The sequence below is a fragment of the Podarcis liolepis genome (genome assembly GCF_965112155.1).
Source record: "Podarcis liolepis genome assembly, chromosome: 5".
Classification (NCBI taxonomy): Eukaryota; Metazoa; Chordata; class Lepidosauria; order Squamata; family Lacertidae; genus Podarcis; species Podarcis liolepis.
In genome coordinates this window covers 85306003-85329315 of record NC_139556.1, presented here as the reverse complement: position 1 = coordinate 85329315, position 23313 = coordinate 85306003, and the positions used below count along the sequence as shown (strand labels likewise).

Here is a 23313-nt window from a genome sequence, read left to right as displayed (position 1 = left end):
AAGAGGGCAGGTGTTGCGGTGACTTCCTGGTTGTGGGTGGGTCTATTGGATAGCCACAACACCCGATTAGTAGATCCGCCATTGCTGGGTGTAATCTGGCCAATGGGGTGCAGACTAAATGGTTCAAGGGACCTATTTAATCCCTTGCACGTGACCCAGAGATTCTCTTTTGGCTCATGCAAATGGAACGCCAGCCCACCTCTCCCTATATTTAGGGTATTTTGTGATTTACCTTGCTATGCCGTCGTGTGTCGTCTGTCATTGTGACAGGGGCACGGCAGGAATTTTCCCTACTTGGTTGATTGGCTGATTTGGGTTTTGCCTGCTGCGTAGCAAATCATCACAACTTGTAAGGTTGTGGATAGGCTCTGGTTCAGGTGATAGGGATGGGAGAACGCTCTCACCATCCCTATGTGAAGGGTATTCCATTAAAGGAATCCAGGGACTCGATGGTTTGGTCAACCCCTGACAGGGGATTGTGCCCGTGCCTGAGTCCAGGGGGACATTTGGGTGGCGGAGTTAGCCCGTTCACCCTTGGTTGACCTATGCTGGAACCCTGGGTCAGCGCTACCTGCAAGGGTGCAGGGAGCTAGTCGAACCAGAGCCTATGCAACCAGTCACTTTCTTCAATCAATAAAGTTGTGGCCTAAATTCTGCCAAAAGCCAAACTAAAATTTGAGTCAAGTGTGAATTTATTTAGCGGGGAGGTCTCTGGGTCTGAACATGCAAACTAGACTACACTTTATTCCTTACTCGCTCATTTCTGCATTTTATGTAATCTTTCACACAACATAAAAGCTACTACTTGGAGTCTAGTTACAGATAGGTAGCTGTGTTGGTCTGCCATAGTCAAAACAAAAAAAATTCCTTCCAGTAGCACCTTAAAGACCAACTAAGTTAGTTCTTGGTATGAGACTTGGAGTCTAGTGGAATCTAGCAGAGTTTTCACATGATTTTCCATGTCAAATGTTTCCGGGGGGGGGGATCCATTTGCAACCCCGCCAGCTCAAAAAATCATGGGAAATTCGGGTGTTAATTTCATGTGACAAAATTTGAGGTGGTTTCCCGCCATGCAGTTCTTTCCAAATGCTTATAATTTAGTGTGATATGGCATATCAATCCAGAAGCCACCGTTCTGTAACGCAACAAGTATTGCAGTGCAAAAGGAACATTAGGAATTGGGGCAGAAGTGCTAGCATTACTAAGCAGAAAAACTAAATCCCAAATCTGAATGCAGCCTAGAGTCTGAAACATCTTCAATAAAGTTTTCTAAGTTGAGCAAGCAAATCAAAAGAATGTGGAGATGGCAAAATCAAGGATGTCATTTTTGAAAGCGTTATCCCTACTGGGAGCCTGGTAGGAAGTATGTCTTCCTGGAGGCTGAAGAACTAAAACGAGAACAGGTGCTAATTTCCCTTACACCTGAGAATCTTTAGTTATTGCAAAGAACAGCTGCCCTTGCTGACAAGTCTGTTGAATTAGTTTGTGAAAATGTATTTTCTTGCTATGATTAAAGATTTTGGATTTTGGGAGAACCAGGTTTCTAATGTAACGCTAATGGACGGGGATGCCTGTGATGATTCTTTCTTTTTCGACTTCTTGAAGTCCACTTTTCATCAACCCGCTTTACTTTTCATGTATATTAGGGAGTAAATCGCATAAAATACAGCCACACCGTAAGTTGCCATAGTAATGGAAGTTGCAGGGTGGGGATGAATTATATAACGCACAGTAAATGGTTCTTATTTGGGCTTTGCATGCATGAACTGCACAGCTGGAAACCATTTAAGTTTCTGAATTTGCCTTTCTAAGCTTGGGGATGGGAAGGAGGCTGAGTAAAATTATACGCCAAATACGAACAAGCCACTTTATAGAAAAATGATCTCATTACATGTGGACTCATGGTAGGATTGTAAGATTCCATCATTGGTTGCTTAAAAATTGGGAGTAGCCCATGATCTCAAGCACACATCCCCCCCCCATTTTTTCCTAGTGCAAATTCCTCTGCCTTACTCTTTTCAGCATTGATCATAATATTGTGTTACATCCACAGTGACATTCTCACTGAACAGAGCAGTTTTTAACTCGAGTTTGAAACCAGGTTGAGAAGGGAGTTTTGTAAATCTTAAAGATCATACCAGGGCAGAAGGAACATTGCACCAGTTTTCTAAATGTATTTATATTCTACATTTCTTCAAGGTGCTCAGGGCATCCTGTGTGGTTGTCACCCATATTACCTTTTCAGAAACCCCATAAAGTGGAAATATACCGCATTTTTTGCTCTATAAGACTCACTTTTTCCCTCCTAAAAAGTAAGGGGAAATGTGTGTGCGTCTTATGGAGTGAATGCAGGCTGTGCAGCTATCCCAGAAGCCAGAACAGCAAGAGGGATTGCTGCTTTCACTGTGCAGCGATCCCTCTTGCTGTTCTGGCTTCTGAGATTCAGAATATTTTTTTTCTTGTTTTCCTCCTCCAAAAACTAGGTGCGTCTTGTGGTCTGGTGCGTTTTATAGAGCGAAAAAAACGGTATATATATATATATATATATATATATATATATATATATATATATGCAGGTTTTGGTGTCCTCGGGTGTCTTCCCGTGTAAAAGTTGGGGTGTCTAGGCGACGTTTCGACGAGGTCTCACTCGTCATCTTCAGGCTGGTGCTTTCGGCTTCTTGTTACTGGAACAGAGCGGGATCTCAGTGTTTGAGTTCCTATAAATACTGTAGAGGGGTGTGGTGTATTGCCTCAAAAGTTCTGGGCAGAGGGGAAGTTCCCAGGCTAGTGTTCTTTTCTTCTTTTGTTCCTTAATTACTTGAGGGATATCTTGAGTGATTTCTTGAGTGATATTCTGAGTACCACTTAGGTGGGTCATTAGGTGTGGATTAGTTGCTAAAGCCTTCGTGTCTTGACCTCTTGAATTTGTGAAGAGTTTTTCTGGGAAGATGGCTGTACTGCACTTAGTTGTGCTTTGGCTTGGCTTCGTGTATAGGGGCGAGCTGTGGTTTTGTGCCCTGTGCCAGCCAGATCTGTGTAGGGATTGCAGGGGGGTGCAGCATCCGGAGGTGCCACTATGGTTTGGTTACTGCACCCCCCTGCAATCCCTACACAGATCTGGCTGGCACAGGGCACAAAACCACAGCTCGCCCCTATACACGAAGCCAAGCCAAAGCACAACTAAGTGCAGTACAGCCATCTTCCCAGAAAAACTCTTCACAAATTCAAGAGGTCAAGACACGAAGGCTTTAGCAACTAATCCACACCTAATGACCCACCTAAGTGGTACTCAGAATATCACTCAAGAAATCACTCAAGATATCCCTCAAGTAATTAAGGAACAAAAGAAGAAAAGAACACTAGCCTGGGAACTTCCCCTCTGCCCAGAACTTTTGAGGCAATACACCACACCCCTCTACAGTATTTATAGGAACTCAAACACTGAGATCCCGCTCTGTTCCAGTAACAAGAAGCCGAAAGCACCAGCCTGAAGATGACGAGTGAGACCTCGTCGAAACGTCGCCTAGACACCCCAACTTTTACACGGGAAGACACCCGAGGACACCAAAACCTGCATTCCTGTACCCGTGAAAATCTACGAAAACAAATATCTCACCTCTACGGGGAGGAAACCTTCCAGCTGACAAGAACCTACGAGAAACTAGAAATCCGAAGAGCCACCATCTTATGTGATCTCTTGTTCCTACGCAACTGCCGAGACAACAACTTAATTCCCACATGCTTCCAACTTAAATTCCACTCTAAAACCCCAGCTACCGAAAGGATCCTGAAACGAACTGAACTATCCCTAATCAGAAACGAACTACATAAGAAAAGATACCTACTAAACCAAACCAACAAAGATCTGCTCACTCTTCACCTCAAACTCTGTAACAAAATCCACCCTGCACTCTGGGACAAATGCAAACAACTAGCCGTCTGGAGAGCTGAAACTGAGACCTCACATAAGACAGACACACACACCAACAAACTCCACAAACTAGAGAGACGCCAGAAGCCCAGCCACCCTCCACAACAACCCATGAAACAAACAGTACATAACATATCAGACAGGATCCTCACCTCAACTGAAACCAAAGTACTCTCCAAAGGTTTCAACTTTGCAGTTACCCCGAGACGCATCCCCACGGAAAACATCATATGCGGAGTCGAAGCTAGCCTAACCAAAATCAACCCAGATGAAGCCAATAAAATCAGACTTGAAGTCACCAACATCCTCTGCTCCAGCAAACCACCCAGAAGCAATTTACACAAAGAAGAACAGAAAGCACTCACCAACCTGAGGAAAGACAACAACATAATCATTCTCCCAGCAGACAAAGGTAATGCCACTGTTGTGATGAACACATCGGACTACCAAGCAAAACTATCAAATCTACTCCAAGACCCTACCTACCAACCTATAAAAACAGATCCCACCACCTATCTGGAAAAAACCACCAAATCCAAAATAAAAGCCTCTCCTATCAGTGAAGAAATCCAGCTAAGAATCATCCCCAGAGAAAAATCATCCAGATGCCCCAAACTCTACGGCCTCCCCAAGATACACAAAGAAGGAACACCACTCAGACCAATAGTCAGCTCCATAGGCTCACCTCTACAAAATCTCGCTAAATTTCTCGCTAAGCAACTTCAGCCCTATGCAGAATCCATCTCTTCACACGTTACAAACTCCTTCCAGTTCATAGAAACAATAAAGAAGCAAAACCTACATCCCGATGACCTACTTGTGAGCTTCGATGTTGTATCTCTCTTCACACAAGTGCCCATTAATGAAGCCTTGACAGCCATTCAAAACAAATACAATCCCCCCGAATACATCCTGGACCTGACCAACCACTGCCTAACCAACACGTACTTCATCCACAATGGACAAAGATACAAACAGATAGAAGGAGCACCTATGGGATCACCCCTCTCACCGGTCATCGCAAATCTGTACATGGAACACTTTGAAACCAATGCTTTAGACAAGTCAGAACACAAACCCAAACTTTGGCTCAGATATGTTGACGACACCTTTGTAATTTGGCCACACGGGAAAGAAAAACTAGATAGCTTCCTCACACATCTCAACAGCCTACACCCCAAAATACAATTCACTATGGAAATAGAAGCCAACAACCAGCTTCCCTTCCTTGACGTCCTAATCTACAAAAAACCTGATGGCTCCCTAGGACACACTATCTACCGGAAAAAAACACACACCAACCGCTACTTACATGCTCAATCACACCACCACCCTGCACAAATAAACTCCGTAGCCAAGACCCTCATCTCCAGAACCAAACGCCTGGCTGACAAAGACCACTTGACAACTGAGTTACAGAATCTCTCAAATGTGTTAATCGCCAATGGATACCAGCAAAACAGGGTTAAGAAGCTAATCCAAAAAGAAACACCCCCCAAAAACCAAGACACGGAAGAAAACAATGGCATGGCCCTCCTTCCTTATATCAAGGGCACTACAGATAAAATTAGCAAAATCCTCCATAAACACAATATCAAAACAGCCTTTTGCACCAACCAAAAAATAGCCAATATCCTCAGAAACCCCAAAGATAAAATCCAGTTGGAAAACCAAGGGGTCTATGAAATACCCTGCAAAGTCTGCCCAGCCACGTACATTGGACAAACAAACAGACGAATAAATGCACGTATCGCAGAACACAAGAATGCCGTCAAAAAAGAAGAAAAATCTTCCTCTCTTTTCCAACACATGAAAGAAACAGGACACGAAATTAATTTTGCAGATTCCAAATTGCTCTTTAACATGGAACATCACCACAAGAGAATAATCATGGAAGCCATCGAGATAGAGAAACACCCTCACAACATGAACAAGCGTGACGACACGTCCCGCCTACCAGACATCTGGAAATTAGCCCTCCCCACAAAAACCGACACCAGATCCAGAGGCACACAGAACGCCACCACCAATCAACCACACCAGACCCAAACCCAGACCCTCTCCACAGATAAATTACAGACACCATCCAGTAACCAAACCATAGTGGCACCTCCGGATGCTGCACCCCCCTGCAATCCCTACACAGATCTGGCTGGCACAGGGCACAAAACCACAGCTCGCCCCTATACACGAAGCCAAGCCAAAGCACAACTAAGTGCAGTACAGCCATCTTCCCAGAAAAACTCTTCACAAATTCAAGAGGTCAAGACACGAAGGCTTTAGCAACTAATCCACACCTAATGACCCACCTAAGTGGTACTCAGAATATCACTCAAGAAATCACTCAAGATATCCCTCAAGTAATTAAGGAACAAAAGAAGAAAAGAACACTAGCCTGGGAACTTCCCCTCTGCCCAGAACTTTTGAGGCAATACACCACACCCCTCTACAGTATTTATAGGAACTCAAACACTGAGATCCCGCTCTGTTCCAGTAACAAGAAGCCGAAAGCACCAGCCTGAAGATGACGAGTGAGACCTCGTCGAAACGTCGCCTAGACACCCCAACTTTTACACGGGAAGACACCCGAGGACACCAAAACCTGCATTCCTGTACCCGTGAAAATCTACGAAAACATATATATATATATATATATAAATAAAATAAACTGTCCAGTAGCACCTTAGAAACCAACAAAGTTTGTTCTTGGTATAAGCTTTTGTGTGTCCATTCCAGATACAATGGAACAGAAGTCACCAGACCCTTAGTGGGAGGGTGGGGTGGGGTTTTTCTCAGTAGGGTAGTAGGAGATGGGTGATTGACTCAATGGGTATGGTAAACCTGTTGACCCCTGTTAACGACTGCAATTAGGCCTACAGGAAAAAGCAAGAGATAGTATGCCAATGAGAGTTAGTGACTAGTGCACTGAGCTGCTTTGCTGATTGGGGATTGGAATCCTTGTTTACCAGGTCCTAATGCAACATGCTAATCACTGTGCTATTCTGAAGATGACATAAAAAAGAAGCACATTACTTGTGTGGGAAAGGGAAGGGAGCTCACTTACGAGTTCTTACCCATAAAACATTATTTCTGGACTAAGATGAATACAGTGGTACCTTGGTTTAAGAACAGCTTAGTTTATGAACAACTTGGATTAAGAACGCTGCAAACCCAGAAGTAGGTGTTTTGGTTTGTGAACTTTGCCTTGGAATAAGAACATGTTTCACTTCCTGTTGGGTGTGTTCCATTTGTAAATTGAGTCCCCTGCTGCTATTGGAAAGCATGCCTTGTTTTAAGAACGCTTTGGTTCAGACTTCCGGAACAGATGAAGTTCGTAAACCAAGGTACCACTGTAGATACCACTGGAATAGCAAGCTTTGTGCTGTGCTGGGTGGGTGGGTGTGTTTAATTCTGACCTCCTGCTGGCCAATGCACTTACCGGCTGGCCATATCTCAACTGGCAGGTTCAGTGTAAATCCCCCAAACGGGGTTTTGGGAGGGTGGTGTGAGCGGCTGCATCCCAAGCAGGGGTCTCTGCTGTTGCCAGGCAGCATTGCCCTGTGCTTCAGACCTAATTATCCTTCCCCACAGTCTTTTGCCATGGCCGTTGTGTCTACTTGTCCATGTTGCATATGTGAGGGGGCAGGCTTGTGGAATTGTGCCCTAGTGTCCATCACTATGTCTTGCGAGAGCAAATCCCATAGTTTAACTACAAGCTGTGTGAAGAAGTTATTTCCTGCCCTGGATCCCCCGACACCTAGCTTCGTTGAAGGATGAGTTCTAGCGTTGAGAGAGAAGGAGAGAAACTGTTCTCTATCCAGTTTTCCTACACAGTGCATAATTTCCTGCATTTTATACATGGTAACCTTGCATAACCTTGTTATGCATATACAGACTTGGTAAGCTGTCATTTTGGCCCTATATGCTCAGATTTCTGATAAGGAACAGAAGAGTGGTAACATTTTTGTCACTGTTAGGCAGCACAACATCCTTTCCAATATAATACGTTGTGTCCATTGTAAAGGGGGAATATGAGACTGGAACAATTTCAAAGTTTCAATATGTTTTTGTACTTACAGCGATTTCCATTTTCTTTTAGGATGTTCAGTACACTGATATTGATTACATGGAAGACAAAAAAGACTTCACTTATGATAAAATAAAGTTTGCAGGCCTCCCCGAGCTGGTTCAAGAACTTCATAACAATGGCCAGAAATATGTCATAATACTGGTAATTTTCAGCACGTTTTACTATTTCATTGATTCCTCCCCCTTTTTTTGTAGAGTTAAATATTATTGGAAACTATTGATTCTGGACAGTTTGTGAGAGGATAGTATTTTCTGTTCCTAATTTTTCAGGATCCTGCCATTTCTATTAATGGTCTCCGTAATAATACTCCATATATGGCCTATGAAAATGGTAATCAGATGAAAGTGTGGGTCAATGAATCAGATGGAGTGACTCCCCTTCTTGGAGAGGTAAGTAGCTGCTTTTACAAACTTGTAGCTTAATCCCCTTGGAGGTTCGTTCTTGTTGCTATTATTATTTAAATTCATATACTGCCTTTCATCCAAAGATCACAGGGCAGTTTACAGTATAGAAACAAAAGGATACTAATAATAATAATAATCCCTCCCATACAGTTGACCATATTGAAATGAATGAGGTTTTAGGAAGAGCAATAAAGGGCTAAGCTCAAGTAAATGTCTGAGATGTTTCTATTCTTTCTTTGCAGACCTATGGCTTTGCTCACTAAAATAGTATCTAGACTGTCAGTTTAATCTATAACGTGTCCTTTCCCTGACTACTCTTAATATCTTTTCCCCAAAGGGTTTATTTTTCAGATATTCACACTACATATGTATGCAAGTCCCTTTCATTCTATAATGTTACCAACATTTCCAGTGCCTGCATTCTTTATTTTTTTTAGCCTTCATGGGGAATATTGTTCTTTGCAGATTAAAGCGAGATACACATCTACTATATATTTTGGAAAGTTGTTTGTTTACTGTGCATTTGGACACGCTTCTGATACTGTAACCAAATTTTGCATACTGGTTCCAGAGATCAAGGAACAGGTTTTCTTCTATGTATTGATACAATTATATGCTATGTTGAATCAAGATGGTGGAGGGAACCTTTCAAAACAACACTGATTCTTTTTGTTTTGTTTCTTAGAATTCATAGAGTACAAGGATGCTGCTAGTATCATTATTAATAAGCAAATAAGAGGAGTCTATATATGGTCACATCCACACAATAGCTTTACAGCACATATAAAGAACATGGCTTCTCCCAAAGAATCATGGGGCCAGTAGTTTACCCCACACAAAGCTACAATTCCCAGAAACCTTTGCAAATCATAGTTCCCAGGATTCTTTGGGAGAAAGTGAAGTGCTTTAAGTATTCCTTAAATGTATGGGACACGTGTGACCTTTGAGTGAAGGTCCTTTTGGAGCTGTCTTTTAGGAAATGGGGAAAATGAATAAAAATTGGTGAAAGAACACACACCTCCAACTCCTTTCCCTACACACTAATTATTTTTAGGTCATTCTGGTTTTGTTTTTTAAGCAGGAGGGGTGTGTCCCTTGCAACATCCTGCACCATGGGTTGATAAGCAATGGTTCTCACATCTAAGCATCAGAAAAAAGATTGCCTTTTGTTCAGTTACTCCTCATCTGAAAGATGAAAGACTTCATTTGTTTTGCTCTTAAGATTTTACACCTGTCTATGTTGGTGGCGCAGGTGGCACTGTGAGTTAAACCACAGAGCCTAGGACTTGCCGATCAGAAGGTCGGCAGTTCAAATCCCTGCAACGGGATGAGTTCCCGTTGCTCGGTCCCTGCTTCTGCCAACCTAGCAGTTCGAAAGCACGTCAAAATGCAAGTAGATAAATAGGTACCGCTCTGGCGGGAAGGTAAACGGCGTTTCCGTGCGCTGCTCTGGTTTGCCAGAAGCGGCTTAGTCATGCTGGCCACATGACCTGGAAGCTGTACGCCGGCTCCCTCTGCCAATAAAGCGAGATGAGCTCCGCAACCCCAGAGTTGGCCACGACTGGACCTAATGGTCAGGGGTCCCTTTACCTTTACCTTATGTTGGTTCCAGTTTATGGACCGCTATAGAAGACCTATTTTTTGAGGGTTCATCCTGATTTGCTTGCACAAAGCTTATCCAGTGTTAGGTTATCTCTAGTTTGTATAGAGCATTTGTTCTCATTTGTTTGTGGGACAGTTATATGACCATACACATTCATCCTGGTTTCCTTATGAGGTGTTTGTCTTCCCATTAGCCATTCATTCATCTACATTTTTAAAGCTTTGCAAAGTTCAATAAGTCTGATTCTTTTTAATAAATTGGATCTGTTATGCTAGGGTGACAGAGCCCTTTCTTCCACTTCAGTTGCTCAAACCTTAAGTTCTGGCTTGTGTGTAGAGCCTTCTTGTGAAGGCTGATAGGCTGGAGACACCATGTATTTTAAATTGCAGAAATTATTTGCCCAAAGCTCCAAATCCATTTCAAATATATATACTGTTGTATGCCATTTCTTATCTGCAGGTGTGGCCTGGATTAACAGTTTTCCCTGATTATTCGAATCCTGCTGCTGATGAATGGTGGACTAAGGAGTGCAGTGATTTTCACAATGAGGTTCCCTATGATGGACTGTGGATTGTAAGTACTGTACTATGAGTATAATTTGAACACTAATGTTTTGAGAAGGAATCCCATCTACCACTCAGTAAAGACAGCCTCTCAAAATTCTTCACTGTATATTGGGGCACCAACTCCCCCCCCCCCCCCATTGAGGGATCCCGGCATCTTACGTTTTATTTTCTTTCCAGAAGAAATTCTGTGTTGGCAGGCCTGCTGTCATTTTTATCCCAACCATAGCTTTCTCCATAGTGGAGAAAATGGCAGTTGTCACAAAAAAGAAGAAAATGTTCAGTAAAATTGCCCTCTATTGCCCTCTTGCTTTTGGCGAGAGCTGTTTTTTTAAATAAAATAAAAGATTACTGAATAGTTTTTAAGATTTCTTTGTCTCTCCAGATGTTTTTGGACCATAACTCCCCTCTTCCCTAATCATTGGCCATGCTGGCTGGGGGTGTTTGGATTTGCAGTCCTGCCACAGCTGCATGGCCACCCATTCTTCACTCCAGTGTGGTGTAGTGGTTAAGAGCGGTAGACTCCTAATCTGGGGAACCGGGTTCGCGTCTCCGCTCCTCCACATGCAGCTGCTGGGTGACCTTGGGCCAGTCACACTTCCTTGAAGTCTCTCAGCCCCACTCACCTCACAGAGTGTTTGTTGTGGGGGAGGAAGGGAAAGGAGAATGTTAGCCGCTTTGAGACTCCTTAAAGGGAGTGAAAGGCGGGATATCAAATCCAAACTCTTCTTCTTCTTCTTCCTGCTTAAAAAAATCAGATAAATAAAGATGATGATTTAACAGATGCCATATACTCATGCATTTCTGCAAATATATCCTCCTAGGACATGAATGAAATATCCAATTTTGTCAAAGGATCAAAAAATGGCTGCCCAGTGAACAGCTTGAATTACCCTCCTTTTACTCCAAGTAAGTTCTTGCATGTAAATCCTAATGCAAAAGCCGGTTCGTCCCAGGATCAGTTGACTTTTTGCTTATTTGGGTAATCAATGTCTGAGGAAGAAAACCAACAAATGGGGACTAGAGACTTATATATATCACTGAAATAAAATAAAAGATATGCAAGAAAGTAAAATAAAATAAATAGAAAAAGTAAATGAAACAAATAAAGGAGAAGTCCAGATCAGTCAGGTGAGTGTTCTTGGTAGGCTTGCCATATGTCAGGAAAATTCCTGGCATGTCCTGGTTTTGGGGTGTAAAAATGGTGTTGGAGGAATTTTGTCAGATTAGCAAAATGTCAGGGAAAACCTGGATGCATGGCAATGCGATGGAAAAAGCATTGAAAACAGCTCCAAAAGCTAAAAATCACTCTTTTTTTGATCCCCAAAAAGCCTCAACAAGTTTGGGGTCTTCCTAAAAAAAACTGGTGTGTGTCAGACATTAAATGTTTTGAAATATGGCAACCCTAGCTCTTGGAATCAGCAGTGCCAGCCAGCCAGTAGAAGATGCACTATTCCAGATCTCACTTGAAGTTTAGGGGCCTGTGCTGATGGACTGTTATCATGTTGCTAATACAGTATCAGTATTGATCTAACAGATCAGGTGTTTTAGGAATAAAAAATAAGAAGCAGAACTGGCAACAAAATGGTGTTTTATGGAGTGCTCCAGTTCAGGACGCTAGCCATGGACGCTTCTAAAATCACCCATTCCATTCACTCCACTGTTCCCTGACCCTCCCAACAGTCAATGAACATTCTCTCTCTCTCTTCAATAGGTTTATTTGGGTTTTCAAATTTACAATCATAGAGAAAATAAATAAGACAATATCCAAAAATCCCCTTTGACTTCCTCTCCTTTCTGTGGATCCTTGCGTTAACTTTTTCTCCTGCATCTTCTCTGTTAATCCAGTTCTATTAAATCTTCCCCACCTCCCAAAAACTTATATGGCAGCTAATTCTATTGAAAAGCAGTGGCTTTGAAAATCCTTTCAAATCTTTAGATGGTTTATAACAGGCATAGGCAAACTCGGCCCTCAAGATGTTTTGGGACTACAACTCCCATCATCCCTAGCTAACAGGATCAGTGGTCAGGGATGATGGAAGTTGTAGTCCCAAAAAACATCCGGAGGGCCGAGTTTGCCAATGCCTGGTTTATAATCTAATGATCTTGCATGTGGAACAAGAGGGAATAAACTGTGCCTTGGCATGCTAGCATTCATTCTGCTATGATACATGTATTTTAATCTAAGTGCTAGAAGCTAATAATAGGTGGGTTATTGTGTGGTTTGTTGAGAGATTTAAGGAGGGGCAAAACTAATGGTGGGTTTTAGGCTCCAAAACAAACCCTTTCCATAAAACAATAAAAGAGCCGGTATACATTATGCGGCATATCCAAAGTGCACACACTTGTGACTTTTCTGAGTTCCATAAATATGACTAAGTCTTATTTCCTGAAATATTTGATTCAGGGATTTACTTCAATATAACTTGCTCTGCTTTTCTTCTACAGAGATTCTTGATCAAGTCATGTACTCAAAGACACTTTGCATGGATGCCGTGCAGGTTGCAGGCAAACACTATGATGTCCACAGTCTCTATGGATATTTCATGACTATAGCTACTGATAAGTAAGGAACCCGCTGTTTTCTTCTTTAGCTCGCTTGAGATGGTTTGCAAAAAGGGTTTTTTTGTTTGTTTTTTTTTGCAAGGACAGGGGTACCTCGGGTTACAGATGCTTCAGGTTACAGACTCCGCTAATCCAGAAATAGTACCTTAGGTTAAGAACTTTGCTTCAGGATGAGAACATAAATCGTGCCGTGGCGTCGGGGTGGCAGTGGGAGGCCCCATTAGCTAAAGTGGTACCTCAGGTTAAGAACAGTTTCAGGTTAAGAATGGACCTCTGGAACGAATTAAGTTCTTAACCCGAGGTGCCACTGTAATGGGCTTTGATTGAGAAGAATGCAGAATTATTGATGAAATGTTGAGTAAGTCGGAAAAAGGTATCTTATCCTACACTGCAAAGTAGAGTCACAGCTCAGATCTTGTGGTGAGGTGGGGGGCTTTATGAAATGTTCTGATTTATATTGGTAATCAAAGCTCAGTTAGATCCCCCATCTGCTATACACAGGCTTTCTCTTCCACCCTACAAAGTCTGGAGCACTCAAACCAGTCCCAGGGTGGCACAGCCATAGCTTGCTGCCACATTGTTAGATCATAGCTGGAAGCTTTGGTACAGGATAGAAGAAAAAGAGAGGAGTGGGATAACTTGCTGAGCCCCTTGGCATATGAAGGAAGGCTTACACAAATAAGTCCCTTATGTCTTACTTCCCTGAAGGGATGCTACACAGCACCCTTCTTGATTCCAGTGGCCTGTACATATGGCTGATGTGATCTTCAGAGTACTCTAAGGGGTTGCCCAAACATGATGGGTAGCAGAAGACTATGTCTTCTAGCTGTTGCCCTTGGCAGTATGCATATGCACACCAAGTCAGGGGAAACCTTGCATTTAAAGGGAATGCTACAGATTAGATGTTTAAATAAATGAAGCCAAGATCTAGGGTTTCCCAAGTTTGAGTCTCCAGCTGTTTTTGGACTATAATTCCTATCAACCCTGACCATATTTGCTTTTCCACATTCCTCAGAATGCCACAGATAATATCCTTTAAAAAATAATAAAAAATAAAGAAGAAAAAAAAACATGTAGCTATACCATACTAAATATATGCACGAACACCACTTTGTTTTACATTGATTCCTGCATGCAATAAACGGTGTGCACTTTAGTCTGAGCACCTCTTTAGATCGTATCCTTCTGTCTCATAATGGTTTTTGCAGCACATAATTTTCTTCATTAGCATTATGTCCCATATTTTCCTTTTCCACTGGTCCATTATTGGTAAACATTCCATGCTATAGTGCCCTGCCAGGGTGGTGTAGTGGTTAAGAGCAGTAGACTTGTAATCTGTGGAACTGGGTTCATGTCCCCGCTCCTCCACATGCAGCTGCTGGGTGACCTTGGGCTAGTCACACTTCTCTGAAGTCTCTCAGCCCCACTCACCTCACAGAGTGTTTGTTGTGGGGGAGGAAGGGAAAGGAGAATGTTAGCCACTTTGAGACTCCTTCGGATAGTGATAAAGCCGGATATGAAATCCAAATTCTCCTTCTTCTTCTTCTTCTTCTTCTTCTTCTTCTTCTTCTTCTTCTTCTTCTTCTCCCGCCCCCCTATATTTTTGCCTCACAAGGAACTCGTAAGATGAAACTCTACACAGGGTTAGCATGTTGTAGCTGACTTAATGCGCACGGCATGTTCTCTTTCCCAGTGGAGAAACATGCAGACTGAACTGCCATAAGAAGCCAGTGTTGGCACCCTCCACCATCAGCTGCACTGGTCTTATGGACCATATCTCCAGCCCCATCCCTGTAACTGATAAAGAAATCTCATGGATAAGCGATGGGGGGGCAAAATGACATTCTCTGATTGTACAGTTCTGTCCTAGAACTGATTGGGATGGCAATATTTCTGAAGGCATCAGTGAAGTAGCATATGATCAGAGAGACATGACCCAGAATGCAGTACTTTCATGTTAGCAGAAGTCCACCTTCTGCTCTAATGTCACAAATTTGTTTTGTTTTCAGTGCTCTCCAGAAAGTTTTCCCTGGGCAGAGAAGCTTCCTTCTTTCACGATCGACTTTTGCTGGGTCTGGAAAACTCACAGGACATTGGCTGGGAGATAATTTTGCTACCTGGAATGATATTAAATGGTCCATACATGGAATTTTGGAATTTGGTCTCTTTGGATACCCTTATGTAAGATACTTTAACTCTTCTTCTTCTTCTTCTTCTTCTTCTTCTTCTTCTTCTTCTTCTTCTTCTTCTTCTTCTTCTCCTTCTCCTCCTCCTCCTCCTCCTCCTCCTCCTCTCCCCCCCCTCTTCTTAGCATTATTTACTATTTCCCCTGCAATTAACATATTCATTGCAGCTTCCAGGTGTGATTCAGGGACAATATCTTTCAAATAATTCAGTAGCAATATTATAGGATGGCTTGGTAGAATATATCTTCATTTCTGGAATGTAATTTTGAATAAATTTGTATTACCAACCAGCTCAAAAATATATGCAAACAATTCAATAAATCATAATAGTCTTAAGACTGAACACCTTACAAGTGTTTTGACTTTGGTCCTTAGGTAAGGTAAGCCCCCCCCCAATAATTCTCATCTGCTGAGCCTTCCTTCTGCAGGTTTATAAATGTATTAAATAAATGGAACGAAACAGTGAACTAAATCAAAACTGAGGATTTCAAGATCCCTGCTTACCTTAGTACAAAGTTAGGAATATATACCTAGGCATGTAGATCTAATTCTAAAGTCATACCATGTTTCAGCACTTTTCTTATGTGTACATAACTTTCAGATTGGAGCAGATATCTGTGGGTTCGCTTATGATGTTGACGAAGAACTCTGCCGGCGGTGGTATCAACTTGGAGCATTTTACCCATTTTCTCGGAGTCACAATGAAGAAATACGCAATGTAGGTCTCCTTTGAAAAAACAAACAAGCAAGCAAACAGATACAGTTTTTAGTGGCTTAAATTCTCTATCTTTGTGTCAATAACAATTGTAACATTCCCTTACAGCATAAAGACCCTGCGTTTTGGGGGAAGAACTCTCTTTTGATGAACACAACCAAACACTACCTGAACATACGCTACACTTTGCTACCGTATCTCTATACCCTCTTTTACAGAGCACATTCCCGGGGAGATACAGTTTCAAGACCTGTTCAGCATGAGTAAGTCCGTTGTTTTCCCTCTGAAGAAATAATTGTTTGTGAAGGGGAGTGACCTTCGATGTTCCTTCTTTTTATGATCCAGAATACAATAAGATGCATTTCCACTATTCTATTTTAAATCCCGGAGGTGGTATTCAGCTAAAGTAGACCTATTGAAATTAATGGACCTAACTTAGTCATTTTTCTTTATTTTCATTCGATAGACTCCCGGAATTCCTAGAATTATTTTTAATGTTAAAGATTATTCACAATGTTAAATTCTTTAGAAGTCTCGGTACACAGAGAAGAGAACTGTTGTTGTTAATTTAATTAATTTCCATACTGCCCTATACCTGAAGGTCTCAGGGCAGTTCACATAAAATATCATTTACATAAAATCAAAACAAAAACAGCAACCCAATAATACCCCCGCAAAAGAGCCAGCATTTAAAAAAGGGTTTAGGGTGTAGATCAAGTCAGGCAAAGGCCTGGTTTAAAAGGAACGGTTTCGCCTGGCGCCTAAAGGTGTATAGTAAAGGTGCCAGGCGAACTTCCCTGGGGAGAGCATTCTACAGACAGGGAGCCACTGCAGAGAAGCCCCTGTTCTTGTGTTGCCACCCTCCTGACCTCTCGAGGAGGAGGCACACGAAGAAGGTTTACTGTATATGTATAATTACTGCAAACCATATTGATTTTTAAAAAAATAAATTGGGGTTTACAAAATTTTTTTATAAATGAATCTAAGCAATATGAAGTCAAGCTAGACAGCAGAAGGAGCACTAACAAGCCTCTCTTCTATGCTGAAATAAAATAATCTGGTGAGGTTGATTGCAATGTTGCATGTTTACAGTTTAAAATATTTTGGGTTGCACACTATGGTCTCCCATTCTGAAGTTCCATTAATGCAGAGAGTGAGCCATTAGTGTATGGATTGATATCTTTTATTTTTAATCATAAGTTGCAGTGGGACATACAATGGTAAATGGTACATATATTTCTTCTATAAATAAATAAATTGGTGACTGGCCAGGAAACCCATGCATTTCCCTCTGAGCTCTGTGGGTGAAAAGTAGGCATATTTTTTGGACAAGGGGGAAGGAATTAAAGGTATGCATTTTACATGTATATTGCAAGAGGCACTGCCAAATTCTGAGATGCCTTCATCTGATAAAACTGTATTCCATTACAAGGGTGTCATATTAAATTATGAGAAGTACAGAAGTGTGTTTCTTGTCATCAGTGGAATTCAAAAATATGCCAATATATTCTAAACTTCTGAGTTTGAAGTTTTGCGATTTTTTGCCACAGATTTCAGAATTAAGTTGTTAATTGTAAAAGTGCCTGAAATTCCCTAAGAGGTGTACAGATTCACAGGTTCACAATCTGATGCATACAATGCTAAAGGAAAAAGGAACGGGGAGGGGAGAAGGAAGGAAGGAAGGAAGGAAGGAAGGAAGGACATTCAGATGCCACTAAACCGTGAAGTGTAACACAATAAGTTTTCTGTCAACAAATATAATATTAATATTGTCTTCTTCACTTAGATTCTATGCAGATCCGGCCACCTGGGCTATTGACAGGCAGTTCCTGTGGGGGCCTGGTCTTCTTATTACTCCAGTCCTGGATGCGGTATGTCTAATTTTAGTAACCTGCAAGCTAAGGTAAAGGGACCCCTAACCATTAGGTCCAGTCGTGACTGACTCTGGGGTTGCGGTGCTCATCTCGCTTTATTGGCCGAGGGAGCCGGCGTACAGCTTCTGGGTCATGTGGCCAGCATGACTAAGCCGCTTCTGGCGAACCAGAGCAGCGCACGGAAACACTGTTTACCTTCCCGCTGGAGCGGTACCTATTTATCTACTTGCACTTTGACGTGCTTTCGAACTGCTAGGTTGGCAGGAGCAGGGACCGAGCAACAGGAGCTCACCCTGTTGCGGGGATTCAAACCGCCAACCTTCTGATCGGCAAATCCTAGGCTCTGTGGTTTAACCCACAGTGCCACCTGCATCCTTACAACCTGCAAGCTAGCCACCTTTAAAATTTGCTTTTTTAAAGAAAGTTAAAAGAAAGAAAAAGAAAGTGAACCCCCGCCCATGCTTAAGATACTAGGCATGGGAAGGCAGCTTCAGGCAGACACCAGCACACAGCAGCAAGAATATATGTATGAGGGGAATACTACAGGTACAGAAGTCTTTTTTGAGGGACGGATAGTCAGCAATGAAAAAAAGAGTAACATATTCACTGGAGTCACGGAACAAACCTTGTCTTATGGGGTATATTTCAGTGAGTGAGGGGGAAATAAAAATATTATTTGAAATAAATAATGTTCACTGTGATTATCAGAACCATAACTGTCATAATAATAGTAATAATGCTGAATAATAAGAAAATTAATAAGGCTGGCTGATATGCCCACAATATTTGGCTGGCTGACCTGTTACTAATAACAGATAAAATGAAATTGTGTAACCTCACTTAGACTACATCACACAAGCTGGCTGCTTCTTGTTTGTAGTTAGCAATTGGATATAATGATAATAATATTAATAAGAATTACCAATAAGAAGAAAATTAAATTGTTCACCACACAATTAGGCTGTTGTATTGCTTGCTATCTGGTGCCTGTTTAGCAGTTGGAAGTACAGTATTAATAATCAGAAAACAGCTATACTGTAATAATGTACTGGACTGTGTATAATATACTCAGAAGACATACAAATGCATAACAAAATACGAATAAAGACAGAAATAGAAAGCTGAACACAGCTAAAAATAAACCTTACATAAAACAGAGCCAAAATGGGAGTGGGTGGGAATGCTAAAACAAAGGTAACAAACATTTTATTGAAAATGATAAAGATTGGACTGGGATGGATTGGGAAAGGATAGAAAACGAACACAAGCTCAGCAAATGCCACCTAACACTTTATAAGAGAAGTGATTTTTAAGAAGAGTTCTGCGTTTTAAGGATTTGCCACCTTTCCCCCAAGTGCTGTGACTGGAGAGTTTAGAGCGGGGTAAGATCATTCAAAGTGTCCTCCCCACTCTTCCCTCCCTAATGTGCTCCTTATATGGTGTCATAATTAATAATTCCAACAGTTTGGACACAGTCTGATTTTCTGAGGCACTGTTTTGTGCTACAGATTTGCTCAAATCAGACCACTCTCTAGTGACTTGTAATTCCTTCAGCCCAATTGGGACTGGGCACAAATGGGCATGAATCAGCCCAATTCTGTTTTCATTTTGGCCAAATCTTGAGTATAGCCCTACCATGTAATCCTAAATGCACTTATCTGGGCATAGGGATTAGGGAGAAATGTATTGGTTCTAAAACGAGAACTTCCTGATTTGCTAAGTAAGCTTTGCAGAATCTCTGAATGTTGCTGAATCAGTCCCAGCAAGCATGACAAATGGGCACAGACGATGGGAGTTTTGGTTCAGCTACACCTGAAGCACCAAAGGTTCCCCATGCCTGCAAAAAATGAACCAAAAAAGCATTTATCATTTAAAATTTGAACTTTCTCAAACATTCTTTGAATTGGCAGTAGGTGCTGACTGGTTATCGGTTTTGATCCACTTACATGGTCTTGTTTGGTCTTCTTGTTTCTCCTGCATTAGTGTGCTGGCATTTGCTGACTGGTGTTTTATTTTTAATATGGATAAAAATAATTCTGACTGATTATTTAGCTGTTTCAAAGGTCCTGTAGCCAGAAAGAAATCCAGTAGGATACTCACCTACCCAAGTCACAGTGAAATGAATGGAGCAACAGCTCCTAAGCATTTTTGCTGAGGCTTGTACAGGAGACTTTTCTGATGAACTTCAATTCCCTTATGGCAAATATTAAAATAAATTCTATTCTGTAATTTTATTATTAAGGAATTACTGTTACCTATGAATTTTGTGTCATCCCATCACCTTGACTTCACTTGACAAGTGAAATTCTTGCTTATTTATATTTCAGGGTACAGATATAGTGACTGCATACATGCCTGATGCTGCCTGGTATGATTATGAGACAGTAAGTATATAACTTTTTGTTTTCTTTTAGAGAAAGGGGAAATGTTCTGCATAAGTCTCCATGTGTGCTGGTTCAGACTAAACCCTGATGGTGTCACCCAACACTCCTGTTCTGCTAGGTCAGCTCCCCTTTAGGGAGAGTCTGCTTTGTGGGCAGGAACTGAGTCTCCATAGCGACCCTGGAGTGGGTGGAGGTAATCCACCCACGTCAGCTGGGTTCCCGGTTGCATCTCCTTCAGCCCAACCAATTGGGCTTGCTTAGGGGCATGGCTCCACCCACTTAAATGTTGGCGCAGCTGGAGATGCTGCCCCTTCTGCTTCCAGTCATCGGATCTCCCAGCCCACCCACCTTCTTTTTCGTGGTTCAACTATGACCTTGCTATGACTTATGTCGGTTGCCTGGTTGTTGGGGCCAGGTAGGAATTTCTCCACTTGGCAGAATTGGCTCTAGCCCAGGCTTCCTCAGCCTCGGCCCTCCAGGTGTTTTTGGCCTACAACTCCCATGATCCCTAGCTAGCAGAACCAGTGGTCAGGGATGATAATCTGGGGAACCGGGTTCGCGTCTCCACTCCTCCACATGCAGCTGCTGGGTGACCTTGGGCCAGTCACACTTCTGTGAAGTCTCTCAGCCCCACTCACCTCACAGAGTGTTTGTTGTGGGGGAGGAAGGGAAAGGAGATTGTTAGCCACTTTGAGACTCCTGAAGGGGAGTGAAAGGTGGGATATCAAATCCAAACTCTTCTTCTTCTTCTTCATGATAGGAATTGTAGTCTCAAAACATCTGGAGAGCTGAGGTTGAGGAAGCCTGATCTAGCCACTTGGTTTTTGCCTACCTAGTAGCAATCGTCACAACTTTGTGAGGCTAGGCATTGGGAAAGCCTTTTCTGGGAGGGGAGGTTGTTGCCTCTGCCTGCCCCTCCACGGTAAGGGTTCCGAGGGTGTGGTCGCTATCCAAAGCCTGGGCGTGGACTGGGGCCATGGCACATCCCCAACTGTGACCTGGGGGGCGCTCATTTGATGTACATCAGAGGGCTCCCCCCCTCTGGTGGTTAACCCTTCAAAGAGACTTCCTGCAGGCATACAGGGGTCAGGTTATAGTCTTGCTTCACCCAATTGCCTAAGCCAATACCGCTCACATCTGTAACCAATAAAGATGTGGCCTTATTTATCCCATTAACCCAGTATATTTTATTTCCGGGAAAGCTGGGGGGGGGGGGTCCAGGTCCTTGCCACGCAAGTCAATTTGCACAAGTGGACTTAAATGTCTCTTATTTTCAGCTCCTTGTGAGCCCTCAAAATCAGCTTTAGAAGGATAGATAAGATTTTGGGGATGCACTGGAGAAAAGAGGAAATGAAATTCCCCTGGTGCTGTTTTGGTGCTCTGGTGCCTTGGCTTCTAAAAGTTGTTGTATAATTGGATGACCAGCATTTGTAACGAGTAGGGAAATATGGTGTTAAGAAGTTGTTTTCAGCATTCAGCTTTCATAATCTTTTAGTAAATAAATTATTTTCTTGAGATTCTACAAGGAGATTTCTTGAGATTCTACAAGGAGATTGGAAGTTTTGATATAAGACTTTGGATAGAAGTTACGGATATTGTACGTATCTAACTTATGAATATTGTAAATATCTACTGTGTCCTCCATTTTTCTTAAATATTAGGGCGTAGTATTTCCTCTGAGGAAGCAAACGGTTCAGCTGAGTCTCCCAGCAGACAAAATAGGACTTCACCTCAGAGGAGGCTACATCTTCCCTACTCAACAACCAGCTAACACAACTGTTTACAGGTACTGATGGCTGGGTTGGGAGCCATTAATTTAATCTTCCATGACTTTTATGATTGTAGACCATGGAGTGGAGTTTTCTGAAAGCTATTGTTTTATCTTATTGAGGAACAAGTACAGTAGAATTCACTGGGGTCCATTTCTCCTTCTGTGGATGTGAAATGACCCATAGTAGCAGGCTGATTCTAGGAGGAATGCCTTACTTATTTACTCAGAAATAACCACCCATGATTTGGGTAGGAGATAGGGTGGTAAATTTCGGTGAAATGGACATCTCTGCATTTGTCTCGTTTAATGACGTATGTGGAAACACATACATGTTTTTGCAAAATGATTGTACAAAAAGTGTCCCTTGCTCCACCTAAGTTTACTTAGCCCATATATACTCAGCTGCTCTGTGAGTGGAACAAATGAATGGCTGTACAATGCTTCAATGACTGGAGGTGCTTATTTGGCTTAGCATCTAGATTAAGTTTTCTTCTTACCCAGGACGTTATCAATGTCTGTGACAATGAATGAAATGTTTGTATCAGTGATGATGTCCACATTCTAATAATGACAACTTGTCAAGCTGTAATCCTTGAGCTCTTGTCAACCCTCTAAAACATAGCCATGTGGTTTTTCTTAATAGCCGTTCAAAACCTATGGGACTTATAATTGCCTTGGATGATGCCGGCAAAGCAATTGGCGAATTATTCTGGGACGATGGAGTAACCAGAGGTAAGCCCACTAATGTAAGAATAATGGAAGTGATAATTGTATAAAAGCCAGATGTGTGCAGATGGCCTCTTCAAATTCTCCATCTTATCTGTGGGCAGAGAAACTTAGAAGTTATGGGAACAGTATTTTGAAACATGCTTTGTATTTCAAAGAAATGGGATGGAGTTCAATGTTGCATTATGATTCAGTATTCCCTTTGTGGAAGCATTGCAGTTTGCCAGATGGAGTGATCCCTCCTGTCCTCCCTTGTGTACTGCTGTGTGGGTCCCCCTGGTCTCCCAGTTTTGGGGGGTACGCAGGGGGAAGAGGGGGGGGAGAAAGCCACATTGTAGAAGCAGAAGTCGTCGTGCAACGACTGATGGGGCTCATTAGGTGAATCCTGCCCATGGCCAATATTTATAGCATAGGAAAAGGTGGCTTCTACATTCTCCCTTTTCAACAGCCTCTTTCTTCTCCAGACAGAGGAACAAAAGAACCTACCTTACACAGAGTCAG

General features: G+C 42.2%; 2 protein-coding genes across 2 annotated transcripts in view; both read left to right on the top strand.

The window, feature by feature from the left end:
- Nucleotides 1-23313, top strand: part of SI (sucrase-isomaltase) — a 144880-nt gene that overhangs the window by 25492 nt on the left and 96075 nt on the right. Inside the window, exons 11-22 of the mRNA XM_083503737.1 lie at nucleotides 8031-8162; nucleotides 8291-8410; nucleotides 10488-10601; nucleotides 11416-11500; nucleotides 13040-13157; nucleotides 15166-15337; nucleotides 15944-16060; nucleotides 16166-16320; nucleotides 17844-17928; nucleotides 20259-20315; nucleotides 21977-22101; nucleotides 22730-22818. Coding sequence (XP_083359863.1) covers nucleotides 8031-8162; nucleotides 8291-8410; nucleotides 10488-10601; nucleotides 11416-11500; nucleotides 13040-13157; nucleotides 15166-15337; nucleotides 15944-16060; nucleotides 16166-16320; nucleotides 17844-17928; nucleotides 20259-20315; nucleotides 21977-22101; nucleotides 22730-22818 — 1369 coding nt within the window. The remainder of the gene's footprint in view (nucleotides 1-8030; nucleotides 8163-8290; nucleotides 8411-10487; nucleotides 10602-11415; nucleotides 11501-13039; nucleotides 13158-15165; nucleotides 15338-15943; nucleotides 16061-16165; nucleotides 16321-17843; nucleotides 17929-20258; nucleotides 20316-21976; nucleotides 22102-22729; nucleotides 22819-23313) is intronic.
- On the top strand, nucleotides 3112-6838 carry LOC310707858 (uncharacterized protein; the record flags this gene model as incomplete). Its single annotated transcript, XM_083505316.1, has 3 exons — nucleotides 3112-3282; nucleotides 4113-5362; nucleotides 6803-6838. The coding sequence occupies exons 1-3, from the start codon at nucleotides 3270-3272 to the stop codon at nucleotides 6836-6838; spliced, it is 1299 nt and encodes a 432-aa protein (XP_083361442.1). The 5' UTR covers nucleotides 3112-3269.